At 40.5% G+C, this 25,327-nt stretch overlaps 1 protein-coding gene across 17 annotated transcripts in view; it reads right to left on the bottom strand.

The window, feature by feature from the left end:
• RBMS1 (RNA binding motif single stranded interacting protein 1) overlaps nt 1–25,327 on the bottom strand; it is a 213,007-nt gene that overhangs the window by 41,423 nt on the left and 146,257 nt on the right. For all 17 annotated transcript variants that reach the window (XM_027130122.1, XM_027130248.1, XM_027130133.1 and 14 more), the window contains exon 3: nt 2,056–2,114. In XM_027130122.1, the coding sequence (XP_026985923.1) occupies nt 2,056–2,114 (59 nt within the window). The remainder of the gene's footprint in view (nt 1–2,055; nt 2,115–25,327) is intronic.

Genomic DNA, 25,327 nt, shown 5'->3' with positions numbered 1-25,327 from the left:
CTTTATTATGAGCTATGCTGTGTTATTTTTTCTCATTTGTCCTAAAATTACTATTTTTCAGGAGCTCTTTCATTCTCCCTCCCAGAATTTTATAAACCCATTCTTGCTTACTCTCTCCCCCTCACTCACTCACCCACACCCCAGATATCTGTTGCTATTTCTTCCTGAGAGGCCTGTGTGACACAAAGAGACTCAGAAGGTTTCTCTCATCGCCACCCCGCCACCCCCGACATAAGGCAGTCTCTCCTGAGACTCAATTTAGGAGAACATCTACAGGAGACATGTGTTGAAAACCAGTGCTGAATTATTCTTATCCTTATCTAGAAGCCCCCAAAATCTCTCCACTTATCTTCGGACCCTTCCCAAATATCATGGGTTTGTATTATGATGTTCAGTTTAGCTTTAGTATTTCTTTACTTGTACCTTTTCCAGATCATGCTAAGCATTTTGTGGAGTTTTGGCTTCCAGGCAATAGGGTCTTGCTGGAAAAGAGTGTATAACAGTAGCGTGTCCAGTGTAGAGGTGTGGCAGAGAATTCACCCAGGGAGGCCTCTGGGTCCTCTCTCTCACGTAACTAGGGCAGCTGTGCTTTTTTTAACACACTGATCTGCTGCGAAGACTTCTTTTTGGGGGTAAGGGGGTTGGGGAGGTGAGGAGGAAGAAAGGAAGGGTAAGGTTATAAAACGACTTGTCTACTGTGATTTCTCTCTTGGTTTGAAACAAATGCTGAGATCAGCTTCCTGTTTTATACCTGCAAGAGTCCGTTTTTTTTTTTGTTATAAAACCGAAAGGTTTTTTTCTGTGTCCCTGCTCACCCAAATCATTTTAAAATATGGTAAACAAGACTAATCTGGTAACTGGGTAGACATTTCAGTCTACAATTTGACTCTCTCCAGTTTAATTCACTGAAAATATTAATTGAGTACCACTCTACGTAAAGCATTGCTCTATTCACCGTCCTAAGGCGAAACTGCCTGAATGTGCCATGTTGACTAAACATGGGCTTAGATATTTGCCACAATAGCTCCTTTAAATTCAGGAGCTTTGAAGAAGAGACAGAAATACAATGAATCACTTCAAGTCCAGATTAAAGGAAACGGCTGGCTTCTATGGTGAGGCCCTACCATACCATCCAGAGGCTTCATTTATGTTCTCTGCCTTTTTCAGATTGTGCTAAGCCACAGCCATCACCACTACTTGAAAAACTGGGGTCTAATTAATGAGGAGATTTGCCTTCTCTGCCTATTCCTGTCAACCTTATTTCAATTCACAGGGTCAGTCGTTAGACTCAAAGTCAGCTGACTCCATTCTTCCCCTTTCCTAGAAATCACATGCCTATTGTTAAGATGCTGGATCATTAAAAGTCAGAACCACAGAGCATCAGTGCTGCCTACTCCAGACGCCTCCTCTTCCAGCTCATGGAGCCGCATGAGCTCATCCTAATTACACGGAAAACTGAAGGTCAGTGCATCAAATTAATGCAGCAGCATATTTCAAAGGGGCATATGACCTCCCCTCCCTATTACAATTCGGTCAGTGAAAATGGTTCTCTCCTCCCCGCTGCCAATATTGTCAACAGGCATTCAGCAGAGAACAATTGGGAGTATTGAAACATGTAATTAAGTACTGCTTAAAACTACTCTAATTAATAGAGCCAATTTGCACAATATGTAATCTTTTCAGTTCTTTAGTGCAGTCCAATGGTCTTCAGTAAGCAGCTCTAATCTCCTCAGGCTCAGCAAAGAAAAGCTATTTTCTAACTCTACTCCCCTTTTAAGAGCAGGGGATAAATGCCAGCCGGTATTTTGCATGTTAACTCTACTGGCATCAAATCTGGGATTCTGGCAAAGGGCTAGCTGCTGTTGGGTTTCCAGCCAAAACTCAACCAGGGACAAACGCAAGCAATATGCTGACATTGTGCAAGACAGAAACTGGGTGACATGTAAGATTTGGATTTTAATAAATGGAGGTAGTTTTGAAACCAAAGATCAAGTTTAAAATTCCATTATTTTTCTAAAGCCCTGATTTAGCAAATCAACAGCCAACGAAACATACCTTTGCATTTGTTCGTTGTCTTATCCAAAATTGCCTTCGTGGAAACAATTTTCCCATATCTAAGAAAAAAAAGGGAAAAAAAGAAGTTATAATTGAGGAACCTTTATTAATGTCTAAGTCCAGAGAACACACACACTTATCAAACAACTGCAAACTTTCAAGTACAAAATGTTCTTTACTAGGGGACGGGAAATGAGAATTCGAAACACAAACTAAACTAAAAAGGGGGAACAGCTAGGCCTCTCATTTGAATCTCTGGATTACAGTTTGATGTTTAGCTTTGAGGAATCAGGTACTTACCTGATGATCTTGGGACCAAAAAAATGGAATGTGAGCTCTATAAAAATAGTTTCGTCTAGTAACACCATGTCTGTGGTCAAATACAAACCCAAAGGCAAGGCTACAGAAGTGTTAATGGAAAGTACTAAGATCAACATAGCCTTTATGAACTAATCATGGTGGGAAAGCTGCCTGGATCTTATCTATTCATTTTGCTTTTGCAGGCAGCTCTGCATGGCTCTACATCACCACAGAAAGGTGCGTATGTGTATATATCTTTAACACACTTGATGTGTTATTTAAAACAGGTCTTTTTTACCTAAGATTTTGACAACTTTATAAATACCTTTATTAAGACCTCTTTTAATGCTGTAATAATAGTTATACGGTGTACTCACTAATGTGTGTGTGGGCACGTGTGTGCAAGAAACAGGCAATGCAAAAATATAAACCAATGAATCAGGAATTAAGCATTACTTTTATGAGGGTTTGTATGAAAAATGTGTTCAAATTCCTTAATGTACAACAGAAGTTGGAAGAAGAAGGAAAAAAATTCAGAATATTAAAATTGAGGGCACTGCTATCAGAAACAAAGGGGCAGCAGAGTTTAAATATATGTACTACCTACACCCTTTCACAGTGACCAGACCACAATGCAAAGCACCGCTATGTTTGTCTTCTAAAAACGGAGAAGAAAAACCTTTGAAAAATAACTCTTAAAAATTACTAGGTTTTTGGGGAATGCACATAACATACTTGAGGTATCTGAGACATTTCCCCATTTAGATGTGGCAAATTCCAAAAGTTTACTTTCCTAGGTATTTACTTTAAAAATTTCACATTTTCTCTAATACTACTTTCTCGTGATTTCTGCTGAGGACTAAAAAGACTCTTAAAAGTTTTAGAAAATGGAAGTATCTGTGCAGCACTTTAAACCATTCTAAATGTTGCAGGTTTCTATTTTATGTATTGAACAAGCTGAAAGATACTTATCTAGAGGAAACAAATGGCTTGGGCCACCTCTCTCCCTCAGTTAATCTTCACTCTGTGTAATCATGTATTCAAATGATTACTAACTGGGCACATGAAAGTAAAGATAATTTAAGGTTCAAATGACAATTACATCCAAGAGGCATAAGGCTACACAAACACCTTCAATTCCCTGTAGAGATTCTGAGTATTTATAACAACCTTAACACAGGTCACTAAGCTTACAAAAAAAAATTTTTTTTAAACTCTGCAAAACAGAAACAATAAGTGATTTAAAGACCACCTTATAGCAACCATTTATCTACCTAGGTTATGGACAGCTTGATATGTACCAGCACTCTCTCCTTTGCACAAGTTCTAGCTGAAAACGCTTTTAGACTGCATCCCTATCACAGCCCTTTGCAAAAGTAGGGAAGAAAACTGGTATGACTCCAATGTAGGATAAGGGGATTGGGAGTCATAGAGATTAAGAGACTTTGCTTGCGGTCACAGAGTTCAGGGTCTTTTGTAAACCAAACAGAAGAAAGCAAATTTAGAGAAGGTCAGGGGCTGGCCTTCTACCCTTCTGGTTCTGCTCTCCACATTAATAATGGGGAAGAAGACATGGAGAGAGGAAGATGTGGGAAGCAGGAAAAGTGAAGAGGCTCCTGAGAGCACTAGACTCAATCCACGCCACACTCCACTCTGGTTTGGGTTCTCTTTGATCTTTGCTACATCTGACATTTCTCCTTATTTCCACACCTATGCTTCTAGGACCTTCACTCTCAGGACCTCATCCTACCTTTCTGGGCACTCTTTCAGTGGTTTTTTTTTTGGCCCATTCAGCTTCCTCCTCTCTCTCCTTAACCAAGTACTTTCATCACATTTGATAATCAGCCCCTTAACCCTTCCTTTTCCTAGGAAATGTATCCAGTGCCACAGATTTAACTTATACATCTTCTTTGATGAAGCCCATTTCTCCTTCCTGTTTTTTTTTAATCTAACCAAAGCTTTAGTTTTTGTCTTCTTTTTACTTAACTTAGTATCTTACTAAGATACTTAAATATCTAGTTAGATGTTACCTCATGTCCACTATTTTCTAAATCCCACCCCCAAAGAACCTCAAACGCATTTTCCTTGTCTCCTCTTCATATCTCATTTCATTCAATAGCATCATCACATTCCCAATCTTCCACCAAGCTTGTGGTCCTTGAGACATCTTCAACTCAGCCATTCCTGAATCCAGTCAGTCAATCACTCTTCTGAGTTTTGCCTCGGACATGTGTGTGATATTCACTCCTTCCCTTCACTGTGCCTACACCTATACAAAAGGCATATCATAGTTCTTGCCTCTAGCCTCTGGTCCTTCCAACCCAGTCTGCTGCATTACTTGGAACATGGTTCTCTTATCTCTCCATTGCCCCCTTCTATCCATGCTTGAACTTAAAGAACCTGTTGCAACACTAACTTTTCCACGAAACTCTCCCTAATCGCCTCAACCATTTAGTGGGCGATTTTATAAGAAACCAGAAAAGGAATAACATTTACTCAGTTCCTAAATTTCTAGGCACTTTGTATGTATGGTCTTATTTAACTTCACAACAGTCTTATGAGGTAGCTGTTATTATTCCCATTTTTGCTAATGGGAAAACAAAAGCTCATAGAAATTTTGAGACTAAGATCTCGCCTAAAACCTCAAAGCTCAAAAACAGTTAAATTTAAGTGTTCACTGCAATTTATCTATGACATAATTTTGAGAAACAATGTTTCCTTTACATACTCAGAGTATGAAAGGTGAGGAAAAAAGTGGAAGATCTATTAAGGGATTGGAAGAGATTTATTTTTCAAACCAAAGCAAGTTTTTTGTTTGTTTGTTTTAGACACAAGAAATAAGTATGTGGTTCATGGTTGAAGGAGGGATGCGGGGTGTGTGCAGGAGAAGAAATATGTCTGAAATTTATCGGTTTTACTTTCTATTGTGGTTTTCATCATGATTTGTGGGTTAACACTGAAAGCCCATGACTTCCCAGAAAGTCAAAACAGTTTTCACTCTGTGGTACTACTGCATACTAGCCTCCATGCAATCAGAGGGTCAGTGAGACGCTTCTCTGGAGTTACCCGGGGTGGTGGTGGGGCAGGGTTTTGAAGCCTTTTCCTCTCCTACAATATCTTTTTCTGTGAGCTGTTCACTCAGTTAGCTTCTCAGGGGCTGATGCAGTCACCATGTTGTGGGAATGGAGTACAGAACAAGTTCTTCTGATGACATGAGAAAGGATCTACAATATGGGGACGAGCCGTCTGGCAAATGGCACCTCAAGGAACAGGAAAGGGGGCAGCAGGCTTCAGAGCAATTCCCCTCTGCTAGTCTTATCTGTAGTAAGATTTAATAATGTGAGGCAAGGGATGGGATGGAGCGGGGGGAGAAGTCATTACAGATGATTAACATTTAGTCTAATTCTATTGTTGATCAGCAGTGCCTGCAAGAGTAACAGATATCTGGATAGAAATTCATAAAGCAACTAGATTTTCACCTCCCCTTGTTCCTATCTGCAACGTAATTTGTAAAAAAAAAAAAAAAAAAAAAAAAAAGTCAAGTAACAGCGACATAGGATTTATTAGGAGAAAACAGGCCTCCTCACTGGCAGGATTCACACTCCAAGGACACCAAGGAGATGCATGCCCAAGAAAGCAAGCTGCAGAATTTAACGGGGAAAATGTGAATATGAAGATTCTGTGGGTTTTACCCAGCTTAAAGTAACAAGGCTCAGACGCACAGTCCTGGCTACCCAGAATATAATATTCTTTGCTGGGAGTAGATTAATCCACTCCAGAGGAAGCTCTGACAGTAAAAGGATAAAGAGTAATTAAGAGACATGACTACAGAATAATGAGAATTTCAAAGGGAGAGGATAACAAGTAAAAATCTCACATTTAAACCTACTGGCTAATAAAACCTTTCCCTTAGAAGCTACCCAAGTTTCTTTTGTTTGTACCACAGCTTTTGTCATTTCTCCCCCATTTCCATTTCTTCTTTCATCTGCTATAATATAAAATCTAAGCATATTTTAGTTTGCACTTACTAAAATAAAGCTTCATTTTCTCCTCTGCCTCCCCACCACTTAGTCCTTCATTAATTCTACCTTTTTGAAAATTTACCATAATTACAAGAGAAATGCGTATTTCTTATTAGAAGACACAGAAAAGCAGACTGAAATATTAGAATCACCTAAAGTCCTGAATACGAAACGTTAAATGGATTGATGCGTATCCTTATAGATTTTTTAAAAAATTTAAATTTATTTATTTATTTATGGCTGTGTTGGGTTTTCATTTCTGTGTGAGGGCTTTCTCCAGTTGTGGCGAGCGCGGGCCACTCCTCATCGCGGTGTGTGGGCCTCTCACTATCACGGCCTCTCTTGTTGCGGAGCACAGGCTCCAGACGCGCAGGCTCAGTAGTTGTGGCTCACGGGCCTAGTTGCTCCGCGGCATGTGGGATCTTCCCAGACCAGGGCTTGAACCCGTGTCCCCTAAATTGGCAGGCAGATTCTCAATCACTGCGCCACCAGGGAAGCCCATCCTTACAGATTTTGTCCAGTGTGCACGTACAAGTGTCTGCACATGGCACTCAGGCGCGCACACATAGTCTCTTTCTCCTCTCTCTCATCTACTAGGGAACTTGGAGCTTTTGAACATGGCCAGTTACAAGCCAAGGCTCTGGAGAATAGAGTTCATTCCACCCACCACCAACAGATGGCGGTAAGGGTTGACGAGTTATTTTAGTATTGGTCATCCCAGTTGGAAACTCAATTAAGGCACCATAGGGTCATTGGCAAGGTTTATGTTAGTTTATTTTACAAATGTTATTAAACTTAAAAAAAGCAATGGGTGTGTGGAAAAAAAACAGAAAGAAAAAGTGTACACCTATAATGTAAACAAAAAACGATGTGAAAAAGGGTGGGATATTGCTCATGCATATAGGATGATTGCTTTTGTTTGCTTTAAGAGCTGAACTGCCTTTGAAGGACAAAGAAACTTGCCACTGTGAGAGAGGCTGTGCCCGTGCAAATGACAATAATTAGCAAGAAGGAGGGAGAGGGGATTGAAATGAGAAAAAAACCAAACCTCTATGGGCTATCAAATCAGTATCCACAATGGAAAGCCTATGACCTAGTGAATTAACTCAGGGGAATAACAGAAGTTAACAGATTACATCTATACAGCTTTTATGTTATGTCAGGCACTGTTTTATGTGATTTAGGTCAATTATTTTAATCTTCACAGTGACCTTTTGAGTAGGTGAAGTTTTATTCCCACTTTGCAGTTGTGAAACGAAGGAGCGGAGTGAGTAAGGGACCCACTAAAGGTTACACAGCAGCAAAGAAGGGAGACAGAAGTTGGCTTGGCCAATCATGCTGACAAGTGTGGAAACTTTGGTCGCCAACCACAGACTGTTCCAGAGGTTCAAAGCTGCCCCCACTGTGAATCTGCACAGTTCCAAACAAGTGGCATGAGGATGAGGGCAGACCCTGGAACTGCTAAAGACTCTAACACAGATGCTGACAACATTCAGAAAGTTGTTCCCTGACTTCCTGGGTAGACAACATTGTTCTATTTGGAATAAGAGGCCCAAGAGAACAAATGTATCAGTGAAGAGGAGGTATGGCTGGCTTTAAAGCTTAGAAGGACTAATGCAGGGATCTATTTGGTGGGAACGGATTTGGGAACTAGGAGCCCTTTGTTACTGTGGACTTGTGGGGGGAAAAGGGAAAATAATTCACAGACATACACCCACACCCAGATGATACTGTACATGCATTTTCTAACTTGCTTTTTTTTGCTGCTTTATCTTTCCAATGGCCTCCCAGGAAAAGGGGATTTCCTACAATTTGCTTTAGGTCTTCTAACCGTGGTTGAATAGGGGAAGGAAAAGAAAGTATAAATTACATTCATTTTGCTAATAGAAAAGTTTGCTGCACAATGAGGCCTGAAAGAGCTCTCTAGTTCTGCTTTCTAGCAGAAGGAGTCATTTACCCATGTTACCCTGAATCCTCAGTACCTTGAACAATTCAGCTCATTCTATTTTCTTTATCTACTTGGTATAGGAAGTGGTAAGCATTTGAGGATGAGGTATATGTATGTGAAATTTTAAAATTAGGCAATCAATATCAGACAGATTTTCTAAGACTTCACCTTTTTGGCCTTGAAGAGTTTCACTGTTTCTGTAAGACTTCTAAGATGTACAAAAATTAAAGGTACAGAAAGATATTCCATTTTTAATTCCAGTCATTTTGGCTTAACTTTTTTTTTTTTTACATCTTTATTGGAGTATAATTGCTTTACAATGGTGTGTTAGTTTCTGCTTTATAACAAAGTGAATCAGTTATACATATACATATGTTCCCATATCTCTTCCCTCTTGCATCTCACTCCCTCCCACCCTCCCTATCCCACCCCTCTAGGTGGTCACAAAGCACTGAGCTGATCTCCCTGTGCTATGCGGCTGCTTCCCAATAGCTATCTACCTGACCTTTGGTAGTGTATATATGTCTATGCCACTCTCTCGCTTTGTCACAGCTTACCCTTCCCCCTCCCCATATCCTCAAGTCCATGCTCTAGTAGGTCTGTGTCTTTATTCCTGTCTTACCCCTAGGTTCTTCATGACATTTTTTTTTCTTAAATTCCATATATATGTGTTAGCATACGGTATTTGTCCTAACATTCGTTAACTGCCCCTTCCACTTGTGCGGTACGGCTGGATGTGCTTTGTGCATACAGGGTTCCTGGTATATGGAACAGAACAGGAAGCTGCACCTGATGCAGCTGGAATGGAAGTCAGGGTTGGAAGAAGGAAAATGCTTGGCAGGAAAAGCTGCTACAGCCCTGAAGGTCAAAACCCAACCTGGTGCTGAAGGTGAATGGAATGCAGGAAAGACAAGTACAGTCAAGAAGGAGGCCAGACCAAGAAATCAAATCTAGCCTCACATATTGACAGCACGTCTCCAGCATGCCCTTCACCATCCAAGGCCTATGAAAAGTATGTAAGATGTCATTCCTGCCGCTGAGGGGGATAATTGTGAGGGGGGGGGGGGAACGTAAGAAATTTTTAATATTAAAAAATAATTAAGAATATTGAGATCCTGTATGATGAATGCTAAATAAAAGGAGCATAAACGTAGGATGAAGGTCAAGTTCAGCAAGAAAGACTTTGGGGAAAACAGAAATTGAGGTAGGCCACGGAAGACAATAAACAGAAGAATGTGTCTAATGTGAGCTGTGTGGGGAAGATCGGAAATCAAGTCTGAAAAGGTCCTAGAGGGCCTCGGGTTCTAGGAAAAGGAGTCAGGGAACAGAACGTGGCTGGAGGTTTCGCAACTGCGGAATGATATGATGAAAGCAGGATTTTAGTAAGATTAATGAAAATCTTGTGGCTAGAATTAGCAAAGAGAGATGTCACATTTTTGGTTTATTATTACTATTTAATTTTTTTGGCTCTCCGTACTCAAGCAGTAACACTCAAGTTCAAGAAGTTACCATGGAGGGCTGAGGAGAGCTAGGAGAAGAATGGAAAGGTTCTAAAAGACAGGAAAGTTTTTAAGACAGAGGACTTCTTCTGACTAGCCTCAAATGCTCTAACTTAACACCTGAGAAAAATAACCTATGTTATTTGTATCTGTGTTATATAGAAAGCTAGTGGCTTGCCTCTGTGAAGGCAGAGGAGATGGAGAAAAGGAATCACCATGGTTCACTTTTCTGAACTACCCTGGAAAGGACAGTGAATTTCAGCCCCAGTCCCAGAGCCTGCAGATTAATTTAGCAGAAGTGCACACCATCCTCAGGTGGTCCAGCCCTCGGCCAGACGGGCTGCTTTACGACATGTGAGCTGCTGGAGAATAAATGACAGAAGCTTTGGGACAAAGTATCATATTTTTCAAGAGAAAACATATACATCTACGTATCTAGTTTTTCAAAACACTGAAATTTTAAGATAAACACATTCTTTCAGAACACAAATAAAATTGGTAATTTGCACCCAGATTTGGGGATGAATATAACTTCTTCTGACTAAATGCAGAACCACTCCTGCTACCCTGTCTTTTCAACATTCCTGCTGGCACAGCTAATCTATTATAAATGCTATACAAAAGTAACAATTGATGCTGTGTACTGCATGTATGGCTTGAACTAAATAATTCATATAGAATGAATATTAAAACTACCTCATTAGAAATGGCTAAGATGCACTTTTTGCCATATTCTATGAAAAACTTATACCTCTCTTCTAAACGAAAAGAACTATAAAGCACTTGATTTATTATATAGATCTGCTATTATAGCTTAGTATCCAGTCTATTATGGTCTGCAATCAAGGTAAAGTAGCTTTACAGTATTTTCTGGTTTTTAAAGAGCACACAGCACACAAAGGGTCACTGACACTATCTTCTGACAGTATTTTTGCCACAAGTCACTGTACTGCAGCACTTACAGATGCAGTCACAGATGGTCAGGACCAAATTAGTGCTCCCAAGTACTAATATGTCAGAAGAAAATAATACTTGCTGAAAATGGAACCCAGAATTTTGCAAGTAAAACGTAGATTATCTAACATAAAAATGAGTCCTGAAAAGTCTCAAAACACTGATAAATGTCTAACTTTTAAAACAAAGGCAATTTAACTATATAAAGTGGTCTTTTCTTTCTGAGTTGAATTTATGAACTGACAATGATAGAGCATTTAAAAAATTTTCTTCCTCTCCCAACAAAACCTGTAATGTATTTTCTTTGCTTTAACAATCTCACCTTCAGGATGATCTAGTACTTTACGAGAAGGAAGACAATATTATATTGGGAAGCAGATGGAGTTATCGAGAGAGAGAGAGAGAGAGAGAGAGAGAGAGAGACAGAGAGAGAGAGAGAGAGCGCGAGAGAGAGCGCTCTTTTCAAGTGCTCATTCGGCCAATAACCAGCTCTGTGCTTCTGGTGTGAGTGTCTGGCCTCAGCATCCGCATCTGTACCATACCCATCACCTAGGGCGTGATAACATCTAACTCACGGCACCGTTATTAGGGGGCCAGCACAGTGCTGGCACATAACAGATATCTGGTAACAAATAAATGTTAACCTTTTCTCCCCATGCCCCCCCCCCACCCCGGCCCCAGAATTCTTTGGAATAACAGCACTTCCAATTCTAACCACTGGAGAGCACTAGACTACTCTCCTCACCTTCATAATGACATGGTCCTAAGCCACAAAACGTTGAGAAACTGTAGGCCTACCTTTTTTTTTTTTTTTTTGCGGTACGCAGGCCTCTCACTGCTGTGACCTCTCCCGTTGCGGAGCACAGGCTCCGGACGCGCAGGGTCAGCGGCCATGGCTCACGGGCCCAGCCGCTCCGCGACATGTGGGATCTTCCCGGACCGGGGCACGAACCCGTGTTGTTCCCTGCATCGGCAGGCGGACTCTCAACCACTGCGCCACCAGGGAAGCCCAGGCCTACCATTTTTATGGTTACTTTTCAGTACAGATCTTTGCATAATGAAACCCCTCAATATATATTGGTTCAGTGAATGAAACATAAACATGGAGTACACATTGTTTCCCCTTAAAGTGTTTGGTGTGGGGAATTCAGGGAGGTTGGCAGTTGCAGGGAGCAGGGAAATACTACATTTTGCCTTGGAAAATGAACATGGCGCCTTGTATTTTATCCCAATTTAGCTTAAAAAACAAATGAGGGAAGCAAGGTAATTTAGGTGTTTAACATGGAATTAAAAATTGCTACCAAAAAGGAAACTGTAAAAGGTTGCTGGGGGGAAAAAAACCAAAACACCGAGAAGAGTTTTGGTTCCCAGACCTGTTGCAACTATCTCTAAATTTCAGCTCTTTTTCAAAGAAATCAAAACTAGAAAGCTTTTACACACACACACACACACACACACACACACACACACACACACACACAGTGCCAGAGAACTGTTTCAGAGTCTGTAGAAACTGAAATGCACTAAACTTCAACACCGAAAACCATAAATGATTGCTTCATTCAAAACAAGAACAGCATGACAGAGAGTAAAAGTAAACATGCTCTCTGAAGCAAAACAGAGTTATCTGAAACTATTAAAACAGAGTGTGCAAATTACCTAGAACTTTCTCTTGATTCTGACACAAGCTAAAAAAGGACAGCGTCAAATTGGACATTTCCTAGACTGAACACTAATGTTGGCTTTGATCCAGAACACGGCACCAGCATATCAATTTCCAAATGCTGTCAGGCCATCCTTTTTTTAAGTAACAAATCCTGACTGCCCCATGACCTTGAAAAGCCCGCCTGAAGAACAGAATGAAAAGGAAAATGATATCTATTTTACTCACTTCAGCTCTTAAGAAATCTGGGGATATGATATAAATGTATCGTTCGTAAAAAAATACACTTGAGCTGATAGGCAAGGGAATGTTAATGTAGCCTGCCAGCACAGTTGATGTTTCTAAACTTAGATATTTCGTTCAAGGGTCACTTGTGACAGTGGTCACGTCTCTGAAGAGCGGATCTGATGGAAAAGGATAAACAGGGCTCCCACACTGGCTTCCTACTGGTTTGCTTCTGAATAAGACTGTCCTTAGACACTGCAGATAACCAATCATTCCAAAGACAGAGTAGTATGGCTCTAAAAATTTACAATCTTAAAATTTAAGAAAATCAGAGAGGAATTATCTTTATGAGAAAGAAGGGAACCAAAGAGAGTCATGTGCTGTAAGTTACTTCAGTATCAGTTTTACAATATTACCATATTTCAAATGAAGGTAATATGCCTCACTCTCAAGATAGCTTGAATTTACTGCATTTTCCAGAAGATGCAAGTAAGGGGGCTGTGAATGAAGACTGGGACTAAAAGTGCTTCTTATTTACATGACCTAATCAGTAAGGATTTTCCAATCTTGGTTGTTTTGAGAAAACCTGCATAATGGGAGAGGTGCTAATGGAAAGGAAAAATACCATTCTGATTCTTTAAAAGAACAGAAAACTAGATTCTAGAAATGAAAGGCAGTAAGGCTAATGCTGATCTGAAGTGAAAGTTCCAGAATGGATTGGTGAAATAGAAGGTTAGCAAGACTGGTGAAAAGAACAGGCACCGGTGAAGTCCTTCAGGGCAAGTCACGCACATTAACGTTTGCCCTTTTTCCTTTGGGGGTTGGTGAGGAAGTCAGGTTGCTCGGAAATGCTACGTAGTATATTTTGATTTCAGCTAAATAAAAATCATTATTTGCTCATGGATTAGACGAGGATATCTGGGAAGAGGAAATGTGGTTTGGATGAGTGGATAACTAGCTAAACAAGTGACTGAGTTAGTCAGATGGTCAGGGTCACAGCCAGCACGAAGGAAGCATCTAGGGATGTGCCGCAAGGCCCTGTTCTTGGCCAGCACTTTTTCAACACTTAAAAATGCCATAAATCAGGTCACTGATAGCTCACTTATTAAATACATAAATGTCCCAAAGCTAGGGGGGATGGTGAATGTAAGATTCAGAATTAATACTTGAAATTATTTCAACAGGCCAGCATGAATTCTTGGCCAAAGCCAACACTATAATATTTAATAGGGAAAAGTCTTACATATAAGTTACAAGGGCGGAAAAATCGACTGTATAAATTTAGGGAAAGCCTTGGTTTATTCTCATGAAAATACCTGGATTTTTTGATTAGGAACAAATTCAAGCTCTCTGAATGATTTAGGTTTGTACTGAGGAAAATATATGATCCTGACTATAGAAAGAAATTATGCTTTTGGGCCCCCGGCTCACCATTCCCTGATACCCACTGCTATGGCTTGAACTGTGCTCCCCTGCCGCAGCAAAGACATGTCCAAGTCCTAAGCTCCAGTACCCGTGCATGTGATCTGATTTGGAAATAGGGTCTTTGCAGATATAATCAAATTAAGATAAGGTCATTAGGGTAGGCCTACATCCAATGTGACAGTTGTCCTTATAAGAGGAAAATCTGGACACAGAGATACAGGGCAAACGCCATGTGAACACGGAGACAGAGTCCGGGGAGGGGTGGGGGAGAGAGATGCAGCTGTAAGTCAGAACACTCAGAACTGCTGGCAAACCACCACAAGCTGGAAGAGGTTGGGAAGGATCTTCCCTACAACTTTCACAGGGAACATGGCTGTGTTGACACCTTCATTTGGATTTCTAGCCCTGAGAACTGTGAAATTTTGTCATCTTAAGCTACTCAGTTTGTGGTACTCTGTAACAGCAGCCCTAGGCAACTCATAGGGCTCCAGCTTGCCTGTAGATCCTATATACGTCCCTGCATCTGCCCTGATCCATCTTTATTTTCTGACCTGTAAGATGTTACTTCACCTGGGAAACTCAGTGTCATTCTGCAAGCCTCAGTTTAATGCTCCTCTCCAGCAGGAGCAAGGCTTCTCTGACCTTCCCTGACCAAGCCAAGGGCTCCCTCTGCACTTGCCCATGGCGGTGTGTCAACACCGCCTCTCTGTGCACCCTCAGCGCGCGGCTGCATCACCTCCCTGTCTGCGGCCCCATTAGATATGCGTCCTTGGACTGCTTCCTCTTTGTCAGGCCCCAGCATAGCGCCTGACAAATGATAAACAGTCAAAATTCAGGAGAAAGGAGGGGAGGAATAGATGAATAACAACAGCCTGCTTTCATCGAGTGCTTTCTACATTAAACGCATTTGTTCTAAACATCTCCTTTGACCTAGTCTGAGCTCTTCTGAAGAAGAGTGAGAATGGTAGACAAAGGTCTAGAAATCATACCCTCCAAGGAAGGAATGGCTGACAGCCTTGCAGATGCTCATCTGGAAAAGAAAAACCTATAAAGAAATCCTGTCTAAGAACTATCGTAGAGAGCTGGCCACCACTAGCAGTGTTCAAGCAGGGCTGGGAGGCGACCTGGGTCAGGGATATGGCTGCATAGGAGGTGTTCACAAAAACCAACTCAGGAAGAGATGATCGCCAAGCGGTGAACAGAAAAACAAGTGCAGTGAATTTTTCAAAGAGTTAACTTTAATCTAAAATTATGTACTTCTCACACTTTTGGTATTATATAAGTAGTGGTATTAGATAAATACTGGTATTAAAATAAATAAAACACTTTGGGTATTTAAAAAAAATTAATTAATTAATTTTTGGCTGTGTTGGGTCTTCGTTGCTGCGCACGGGCTTCCTCTAGTTGTGGCGAGCGGGGGCTACCCTTTATTAAGGTGCGCAGGCTTCTCATTGTGGTGGCTTCTCTTGTTATGGAGCATGGGCTCTAGGCGTGTGGGCTTCAGTAGTTGTGGCACGCGGGCTCAGTAGTTGTGGCTCACAGGCTCTAGAGAGCAGGCTCAGTAGTTGTGGCACACAGGCTTAGTTGCTCTGCGGCATGTGGGATCTTCCCGGACCTGGGCTCCAACCCATGTCCCCCTGCACTGGCAGGTGGATTCCTAACCACTGATCTACCAGGGAAGCCCCTGGGTATTTTTATGAAATAGTGATGAAAGGTGGTCGTTGTTTTAGTTTGTGTCCTTTCTGACAAAATAAAAATTTAAGAAGATATTAGATCCCTAACCCTAATTACTTTTGTTTAGTGTATTGGTCCTTAAAATCCCAAAATCTGGGGAACCACTAAAATACAGGGAGTTGGTGAGTGGGAGGTTGGTACCCCTGCTTTGAAAAGAAGACTGGCCTGGGTGATCAGTTAGATTAATGTCAATAAGGGTAATGGTTACATGCACAGAATCATTAGCGAAAAGAATAAAGGCAAAAACATCTTTCAAAAAACTGGGCTTCCCTGGTGGCGCAGTGGCTGAGAGTCCGCCTGCCGATGCAGGGGACGCGGGTTCGTGCCCCGGTCCGGGAGGATCCCACATGCCGCGGAGCGGCTGGGCCCGTGAGCCATGGCCGCTGAGCCTGCGCGTCCGGAGCCTGTGCTCCGCAACGGGAGAGGCCACAGCAGTGAGAGGCCCGCGTACCGCAAAATAAATAAATAAATCGCGGTACTAGCTGAGATCCTAGTGATATTAGAGAATCACTGAAGACATGGTGTTAAAGAAAGTAACCAGAAAGTTTATCACATAACACAGTTTTATATATATAAACACATACATTATGTGTGCACGTGCGCACGCACCCCCCTCCCGCCCACAGTCCCACACACACAGAGTTCTTTCTAGGTAAGTGTAAAGCTCTTTATATTTTAAAGTGCAACATCTCTGGCATTAACATGAGATGCAAATAAAAGGCAACCAGATGGAGATGAAATCCCTCTTCCCAGACCCCATCCCAGGCACCACTGGGTGTGGGTGGGATGGGAAGGACAGGTGGGCTTTTTCTGAGCTGAGAGTGAAAATAGGGAATACGAGAGAATACGGGAGAGGTGAGGGATATGACGTGATTATCTCTCCTGAGCTTATTTGCCAAATACATATTACACATAATCTATATTATGATCCTAATAATCTACACTCCCACTCCCTTGTAAGGAACATGGTATCTGTTTTAGCACATAGGTAAAATAGAGACAAAGTCCTAAGTAAATATTAAGTACCCTTTCCCACTACTTAACTGTTCAAAGCTCAGCTTGTCAAAATATTTGTTTTTCTTTTACCTGGGTGGCCCCCACCGGGCCAGAGCCAGTTCCAAATTGTATCCAGAGGAAGGTGATAATTGCCCCCTTGACACCCAGGCCTACACTGGGCTCACTAATTGCTCCAAGCCCCTGCTTGTTTCCTCTTACAAACAGCTGAAATCAGAAAGAAGCAGGGAATGGCTTAAAGCTGCAGCTCACTTTCTAGACTGACTCCAGGCCCTTCCCAAACCATGCACCTCATTTACAAAGGCAATGGGGACGGAAGGCAGGGCAAGTGCAACAGGGGATGACTGGTGGACAGGAATAAGCACTTTTAGGTCCAGTAAATGAAAAATGAAATTTCCTTCTAGTGCCTGGACATGAAACACAAGAAATAATCAGAAGAATTAGAAGCTGCCATGGAAATTCAGGAGACAGTAACAAACCAGTATTTTTAAAACCGACAACAAAACCATGCAACTCGAGCATGAACCCTGAATGGTGAACCTTAAAGAAAACAGAGATAGAAAGTACATTCATTTTAAACAGATGAAAACTGGAGGGGTAAAGCACCTATTCCAGTACCATGTGTAATGAGATGCCCACATTTGTAAATCCATGTTGGCAATGATGATTACTGTGTGGGCTCACTTCTAAAAATATTTTCATCCTGTTCAATGAGGAATCCTCCATTACTACTCACAGAGCACTTATCTACAGTACCTAAAGATTTCCATTTCTCTGACACAACATTACGCAGGGAGATTTTGTAGAAAAGGAGAAGATGTAGTAATGCACTTCAGGTCCGCAACAAAATATTTCTGAGTAAACAATGAGCTAATGAATGGAGAATCTGTATTTCTAACGAGTGTACAATGAACATGCAGACAGTTAAGATAAGAACCAGGAGAGAAGCTATGACAAGTGCTTGATTTCCAGGAGAAACATTTAAAGAATTGTCACATTTGACATTTTCTAAGGGCTTTCACACATACATCTCATCCAAGCCTCATGACAACCCGGCAAAGGAGACCAGTCTTGTACTACAGAGGTAGGAAACTGAGACTGAGGGGGAAAGCGACTCATCTTTCCAGGACAAGCCAATACAAAGGAATCAGAAAAGGAAACCAGGCTCTTTGGTAGATGCTTAGTTAAAATGAATCTGAGTCAGGCTCCTCCTGCAGCTAAACAGCCACTTCAGTGAAAATGTGTGTTAAGGAAATTTGTTGGCTAAAGCAGGAAGAGATCATTACTAAAGAAAGCCAAGATTGGACCTGAGCCATGAAGAGTGTGTTGGGCCAAGGAAATAATGCAGCACAATCGTCTTTTAGGGAAATGAAACACAAACATTTAAATCCAAAATTCATCTTTTTAGTCACCCTTTCAGGCTAAGTTTAAATCCCAAATTCATCTTTTTAGTCACCCTTCCAGGCTAAGTTTAAAGCACAAATTAAAAATTTATACTAATAAAAGTAGAGATTTGAGACGATGGGGGGGGGTGTGTGGTGGGAAACAACCCCAAATTATAGTCTTTTAGCCAAATGAAAAAGCTATAATGTATATTGAAGACTTTATCCTGAAATGGGGAAAACACAAAGATATTTATCTCAGAAAGAAAGGGCCAGATCCCTTCAGCTAATCAGATAACAAAAAGCAAAGTAATGAGGACTAAATTCTATCCCGATCCCCTGCGCAGAAGAAAGAGGAAGAAATGTCTAGAATGTAAAGCATATGATTTACACACATAAGCTCAGCAAATGGCACGTAACCTATCACCACCTGCAAAGGGGATAAGAGAATGTGTGGAACGTTAAAAAATATTTTTTAATATTTTAAAAAATATTTTAAAATTATTTTTTAATTTTATTATCCAACTAATCAACCAAGTGAAAAAAACCAAGGCCTATAAGGATTTGCAGTACTGTCAAGCTTTTCTCAGAATATAAAGTAGCAGGGAGAAAGAAAGCAGCACAGATGTCTAGGAGCATCCATTCATCAAGTGGCTGAGCCTCTCTTATTGTTACAACCACGTAGCAAACCTGAGACATGACAATTACAGGACAGCAGCCTCCTAGGGAACTATTCCACTTGTGTGTGAAAAATGGTAATGTGCCAGAGACAACAGTGACGATCAATTTCTTGACACAAACCAGTTCTACACTTAGCAAATGAAAAGAAGGAAAGCAAAAGAGTGTGTGTGTTCAGGGCTCTTTTTCATTTGTCCTCCTCAAGTGCAGAAGCCACAGGATGGATTTTTGTAAACTCTTGGCTAATTGGACTTGCGGTCCTGATGTAACTGTATCCCAGGTAGCCAGGCCAATTAAAAACTTCCCAGTCAAGAAGGATGCTTTCCCCCAGGATCTTCATTATGTACTCGGACAGCTATGTGTGATGTTAACTGCTCTTGGTGTCCTTTCATTTCGAGGGCACATGTATGGGCTGACTCATCCTGCCAGGTACTCCATGCCAGGTTAAATGATTTATTTCTTAAGGTCTTCATGCTGGCAAAGAGGACCGGATAGTCATGCAAAATATAATTTGGAATGGTCACCCAGTCTGATACACGTCTGCAGAGACTACAAATCAACTCAAACCTCTATCTAAAGCAGGTAAGGATACACTGTCCTTTCTCATACTCTCCTGTTACTTTACACTGAGCAGCTCATGTCAGAGTGTGAAATTTAGTTGTTTTTCCTTTTCTAATAGAGATAACACACACTCTCTGTCACACTGGCAAAGATAACAACAACAAAAAAGAAAATCCCCAGGTTGGAGAGAAAAATGGCAAAAGAGGCATGTACCTCTGCTAAGAGCAAACTGGTCATATTGGGTTGGCCAAAAGTTCGTTCGGGTTTTCCTGTAGGATGTTACGGAAAAACCCAAATGAACCTTTTGGCCAAACCCAATACTTGGAGGGCAACGTGGAGCAAAAGCTGAAAACCATTTCTCCTAAGGAAACTACTAAGATTGTGCACAAAGATTCTGCGGCAGAGATGACACAGAATGATTGTAAGTAATCTACATACTCAGTAAACTGCAGAACAGCCATGGGATGAAAAAGACATGTAACCAATGATACTGTATGTCCTTGTTACAGAGACAGCCCATGCCTGTGGGACAGAGCGAACAAGAGATCCAGTATTTTGTGAGATACAGACTATGAAGAAATCATAGACACATCCCCCCATCTTTTCTCTTGAAATACCTAGACCAGCACTGTCCAATAGAAATATGTGGAATGCAAACCACAAATGTGACCCATCTACGTAACCTTAAATTTGTAGTAACCACATTAAAAAGTAAAAAGAAACAGGAAAATTAATTTTAATATTTTCTTTAACCCTACATATCCAAAATATCATCAATTCAGCATATAATCAATATAAAAATGGTGAGATGTTTAATATATTTTTCTCCTAAGTATCTGAAATCCCATGTGTATTTTCCACTCCAGCCACCTCAATTTGGACTAGGCATGTTTCAAGCACTCAAGATTTACATGTCGTTGCTGGTCTTCGTGTTGTCTGTGCAGACCTAGATGCTCATGGGCTGCTGTGTCTTCTGCAGTTTAAGAGTTCCCTTGCCATGGGAAATGGTAGCCTGGCACCGTTTAAATCATGGCTACAGCAGTTGGCAACTACTATTTTAGATTGCTTATGGTGGTTGCTTTATTCATTAATTTTTTTTAGAGTACTGAATTTGTTACAATATTGCTTCCGTTTTATGTTTTGTTTTTTTGGGCCGTGAGGCATGGGGATTTTAGCTCCCCTACCAGGGACTGAACCCACACCCCCCTCATTGGAAGGCAAAGGCTTAACCACTGGACCACCAGGGAAGTCCCGGTAGTTGCTTTAGAGTGTGCACAAATTAGGGCAATCATACAACTTTTGCACTTCTAATGTTATTTTTCTAACCTTGGCTGTAAGGGAGATAATATGCCTTCACCTTTTGGGGCTAATCTTTGAGAATATATGAACAGCAAGGTACACTTGAAAAGTCCTGACAGCACTGTCTTTTTGACTTACTTGGTAAGATTTTATAGTTACTCTCACCATATAAATTAAGTCCTGTGGCACATACACAGCAGAACATTCTACAATTCTTCCCTCATCATGCCCAACTCCTGGGGCTTTGAATGAGCTCTAGTCATGTCCTTTGGGTGGAATGAATAACATACGACAGGATCGCATGTCAGAATGGTACATTTGTTTGATGAGCCTCATTTTAAGAAAAAAGGGGGCGGGTAACCACATATTTACTCACAGTCTAGAAACAAGGAACCAACTATATCTGACATCAGTCGGTCTTACTTATCTCAGGTATCACATTTTAACCATTTACTACCATGAGGTTAGGGGAGCAACCAGGGCAACCACCAGCCTTGAAGACACCTTTCTCGCAAATTGAAAAAAGGTACCCTCTGTGGGAGGAGGAAATCCCTCAGGTACAGAACTTGGTGACTGACTTTGAGATGGATTTCAGTCCCATACCCACACTAACTAGGCATTTCTTATGTAGACGCCAATATCCCCAATTGTATGGGAGTCCTGGGAACAATTTCCCAGCTGGCACACAATAGCGGACATGAATAGCAAGCTCTGGAGAGAGCAATGAGCTCAATGCATCAGTACCCAAAACTCCATCCTTTTTAAATACTGCAAAATGGTGACAGCCCTCCTTACAGAGAGGTGAGGCAGAAAATACGGAGAAATCCAAAGTTTCAAAAACTGGAACTGTTATATACATGTAACTTAGAAATTAAAGTTTCCAAGGTTAAGGCAGTTCTTAATATGAAGAAATACATGGTAAATTTAATAAAATGTTTTCTATAAATCTTTATAAGGTACATAATAAATAATGCTGAGAGAATCCACCTAATGATATAACTGGAACTTATTAATCACACACTTTTTCCTTTCCCCTTTGCTACAATAACATGACTGTAACAATATCGAATACTCAATTTAATTTTATAAATGTGCTACAAAAAAACATTCCAGTACATTCTGTTTTCCATCTAAACAGGATCTAAATGAAAATGTGTAATAACTTCAAACTAAACTCATTCATTGCCCCAATCAAACCTGATATTCCTTCTACTTTGGGAAAGCAGTTAATACATCTTATATATCCATCCATCCATCCACCCACCTATCCATCCATCCACCCATCCATCTTTTTTCTCTCATATATATTATAATCTTGCTTAGGATAGGAACCATGCCTTATTATTATTATTATTTTTGGAACCATGCCTTACTCATTCATATGTCCTATACTATCTACCCCGAGTGCCTTTCATATAGCAGTTGCTCAATACGCAGTGCTTGAACTAATTTAACATGAATTAACTGTGAAAAGAAAAGAAAAAAGAGAAGAAGAGGTAGTGGCCATAAGGCACAGACAATAGGGCAAGCACAAAAGAATATCCAATAACCACTCCATACTTAGAAAAGGGAAGGCAAGGGAAAGAACCAAAGAAACCACATTTGTTCCACACCCTATTTGTGCCAAGCCCTGGGGGAGGAACTTTCATATGTTATCTCACTTAATTCCCTGACTTTATGACTGAGAACACTGAGGCCAGAAAGGAGAGTAACTCGCCCAGGATCACCCAGCTATAACATAGGAAGCCAGGAGTGGACTAGGCCTGCCTGTGCCCTCAGCGCAAGGGGAGGACTTGTTAAAGAAAAGGCTAAGATGCCAGCTGTGCAGACTCTGGAGGAAAATTCCGTGCTCCGTTATCCAAGTGGGTAGTTATCTTTCTCCTTTTTCCTCTACTGATTACACATCTCACTGTAGTCTACTGAAATAAGTTTACTTTCGTTATGAATAACATTACAATCTGAGCATAAATTCTAAATTGATGACCAAGTTACTTTAATCATATTCAACATAAAATTCCAGGAAAACAAAGTATTTTAAGCCTTTGAAGTTTATGGTAACAATGATTTTGTTACCCATTGTTTTTCCTGCGTTTCTGGTGTAGTTGGAAACAAACAGATGTCAAAGCTATGTTGATGCTCTAAAATTATTTGTGGTGATTTAGAAGTTCTGGGAACAGTATCTGTAAATTCATTTTCCCCACAGTGCCAGGAACTGAAACACAAGGGTGTTCTATTACATACTGTGGACTGTCCTAAAATAACGTTCTTAGTAAAGTGCCCCAAACAGCAAAATGAATATATATATATATATATATAATGCCCAGTGTATGCACACATTTTTTTTTTAACATCTTTATTGGAGTATAATTGTTTTGCAATGGATGTACTGTTAGTTTCTGCTGTATAACAAAGTGAATCAGCTATATGTTTACATATATCCCCATATCCCCTCCCTCTGGCATCTCCCTCCCACCCTCCCTATCCCACCCCTCTGGGTGGTCACAAATATGCACATGTCTTTATACATATGTGTGTGTCTGTGTGTGATGCAGTTTACAAAATGTATGTGTGTGTGTGTGAAATAGCCTTTGTAACTAAAGTAAACTGTAATAAGGTATAGTTTGTAAATGTGTTAGATTAGTTCTTAGTTTGTAGGTATTTTCTTATGACACATGAATATATTTAAAGGTATTTATCTTATCCTTGGACAGATGATGTTTGGACCATCAATAGTGCTCATCTAATGTTCACAACACTATTCAGGGTGCCCCATAACCCCACGTCCCGTCCTTCAGAAGAGTCACGTTTCAATCGATCATTCTCTCCCTCGTTCTCTCGCCCACGTAAATTTGGTCCTCTGTTGTTCAGACCTTAATGAACCAGTTTAGGTTAACTACATAGACATGTTTTAAGCATCAACCAATAAACTGTGGAGAGGGGTTCTTCAGCAGAGGGATTAACTTTTGATTCTTAGTTTCTTCTCTAAACTTTTGTATGCTTTTTCATTTCTTTATGATCAAATACTATTTTTAAGAAAATACTAAAAAAGGCCATTTCCTTTGCTGTGATTTATTAATGGACCAACACTATTTAAAGCATGTCAGCCAAAACAGTAAAATAGCCACATGAAGTAATCATCTGAAACGAGCTCCAATTCTGCTGAATCCCACTGACAGCTTTAAACACGGACATCTTTGGGCTATGTTGCTATAGTGGATGTGAGACTCTGGAAGACGCTGGAAGGAAGAATTTCTCAAAACATAGTCCGCTGAGGCCCAACACTGACTTCTGGTTTCCCAAGGAGTAATCTAGTAAGAGCAAAAACACACCAACTGACCTCAGGGTACATAAGGGAAAAGGAAGAAAGAAAGCTCTCTACGGAAACAAGGATAGGAATTATAGGAGGCTTGAGAGTGTGAGGAGTGAACAGCTCTTGGAAAAGATCTGAAGCAGGTGAAAAATCAACAGTGAAAAATGGAGACAGCCAGAATTTTCTGATCCAAGTTACAAAAGTAGGCTGTTACCACCATTCAGAAAACAAAGCAAAACACTTCTAAGTCAGAGCTAAAGAAATTAGTAGTACATGTCCATCCCTTAATGAAACTGTGAAATTTCCAATTTAATGTTTTAGAAAACTAGGATATTCATAGGTATGTCCGAAAATACATACATTTTTAAAAACTTGCTATTTTACAACATACGAGTGTTAGAGGAGTGATTAAATACCCAACTACCCAACTATTATCACAGAGAGTGTCACACCCTGAATGATGATCCTTAATCCAACGATCAGGAACATTTTCATAGTCTACTCTCATTTTTGTCATTTTTATCCTTCTGTGAAATCTTCAGCCTTTTTTTGGTTATAAAACTGGCAGGTGCGCTTATAAAATTGGAAACATTGTTAATTGTCTTAGAAGAGTTTTAAAAGATGAATGTATGTGAGTGGCTGGATAGACAATTAAAATTTTTTAACAATACTCATATCGTATTGAATATATAACTATTAAATCTTTTTCACTTAATATATTCTGTGAGTTTTGTGCATGTCATTAAATATTCTTCAAAAACAAGATCTGGAGGGAGACGCAAGAGGGAGGAGAAATGGGGATATATGTATATGTATAGCTGATTCACTTTGTTATACAACAGAAACTAACACACCATTGTAAAGCAATTATACTCCAATAAAGATGTTTAAAAAACAAACAAACAAACAAAAACAAGGTCTACAGTGATAACATGTTTTAATGGATACACTATAAACTCATTAATTACTTTGGAACATTCAAGTTGTTTCCAATTTTTTAATATTACAAATGGCACTGTGATACATACCCTCTTACTGATATCTTCAGTGCCGTAAATTACCTTCTCTCTGCCCAGCAGGGAGCCCTGAGGCCCAGTGCTCTGACACTGAAGCTGATAACTTGGTACCACTGTCAAGAAGAGAAAGTCTCCCTCTTGACACTCCCAAAGTGTCAGGCGAACCCCATGTTTACTATGAGGTGCGGAGTGTTAAGGGTGGAGAAAGAAACCAGGAAAAAACCCCACAAACCATAAATCTA

This window comes from Aethalodelphis obliquidens, unplaced genomic scaffold, assembly GCF_003676395.1.
Source record: "Aethalodelphis obliquidens isolate GAN/ISIS:26980383/991018 unplaced genomic scaffold, ASM367639v1 scaffold2, whole genome shotgun sequence".
Taxonomy (NCBI): Eukaryota; Metazoa; Chordata; class Mammalia; order Artiodactyla; family Delphinidae; genus Aethalodelphis; species Aethalodelphis obliquidens.
This window is presented reverse-complemented; position numbering and strand designations above follow the sequence as displayed.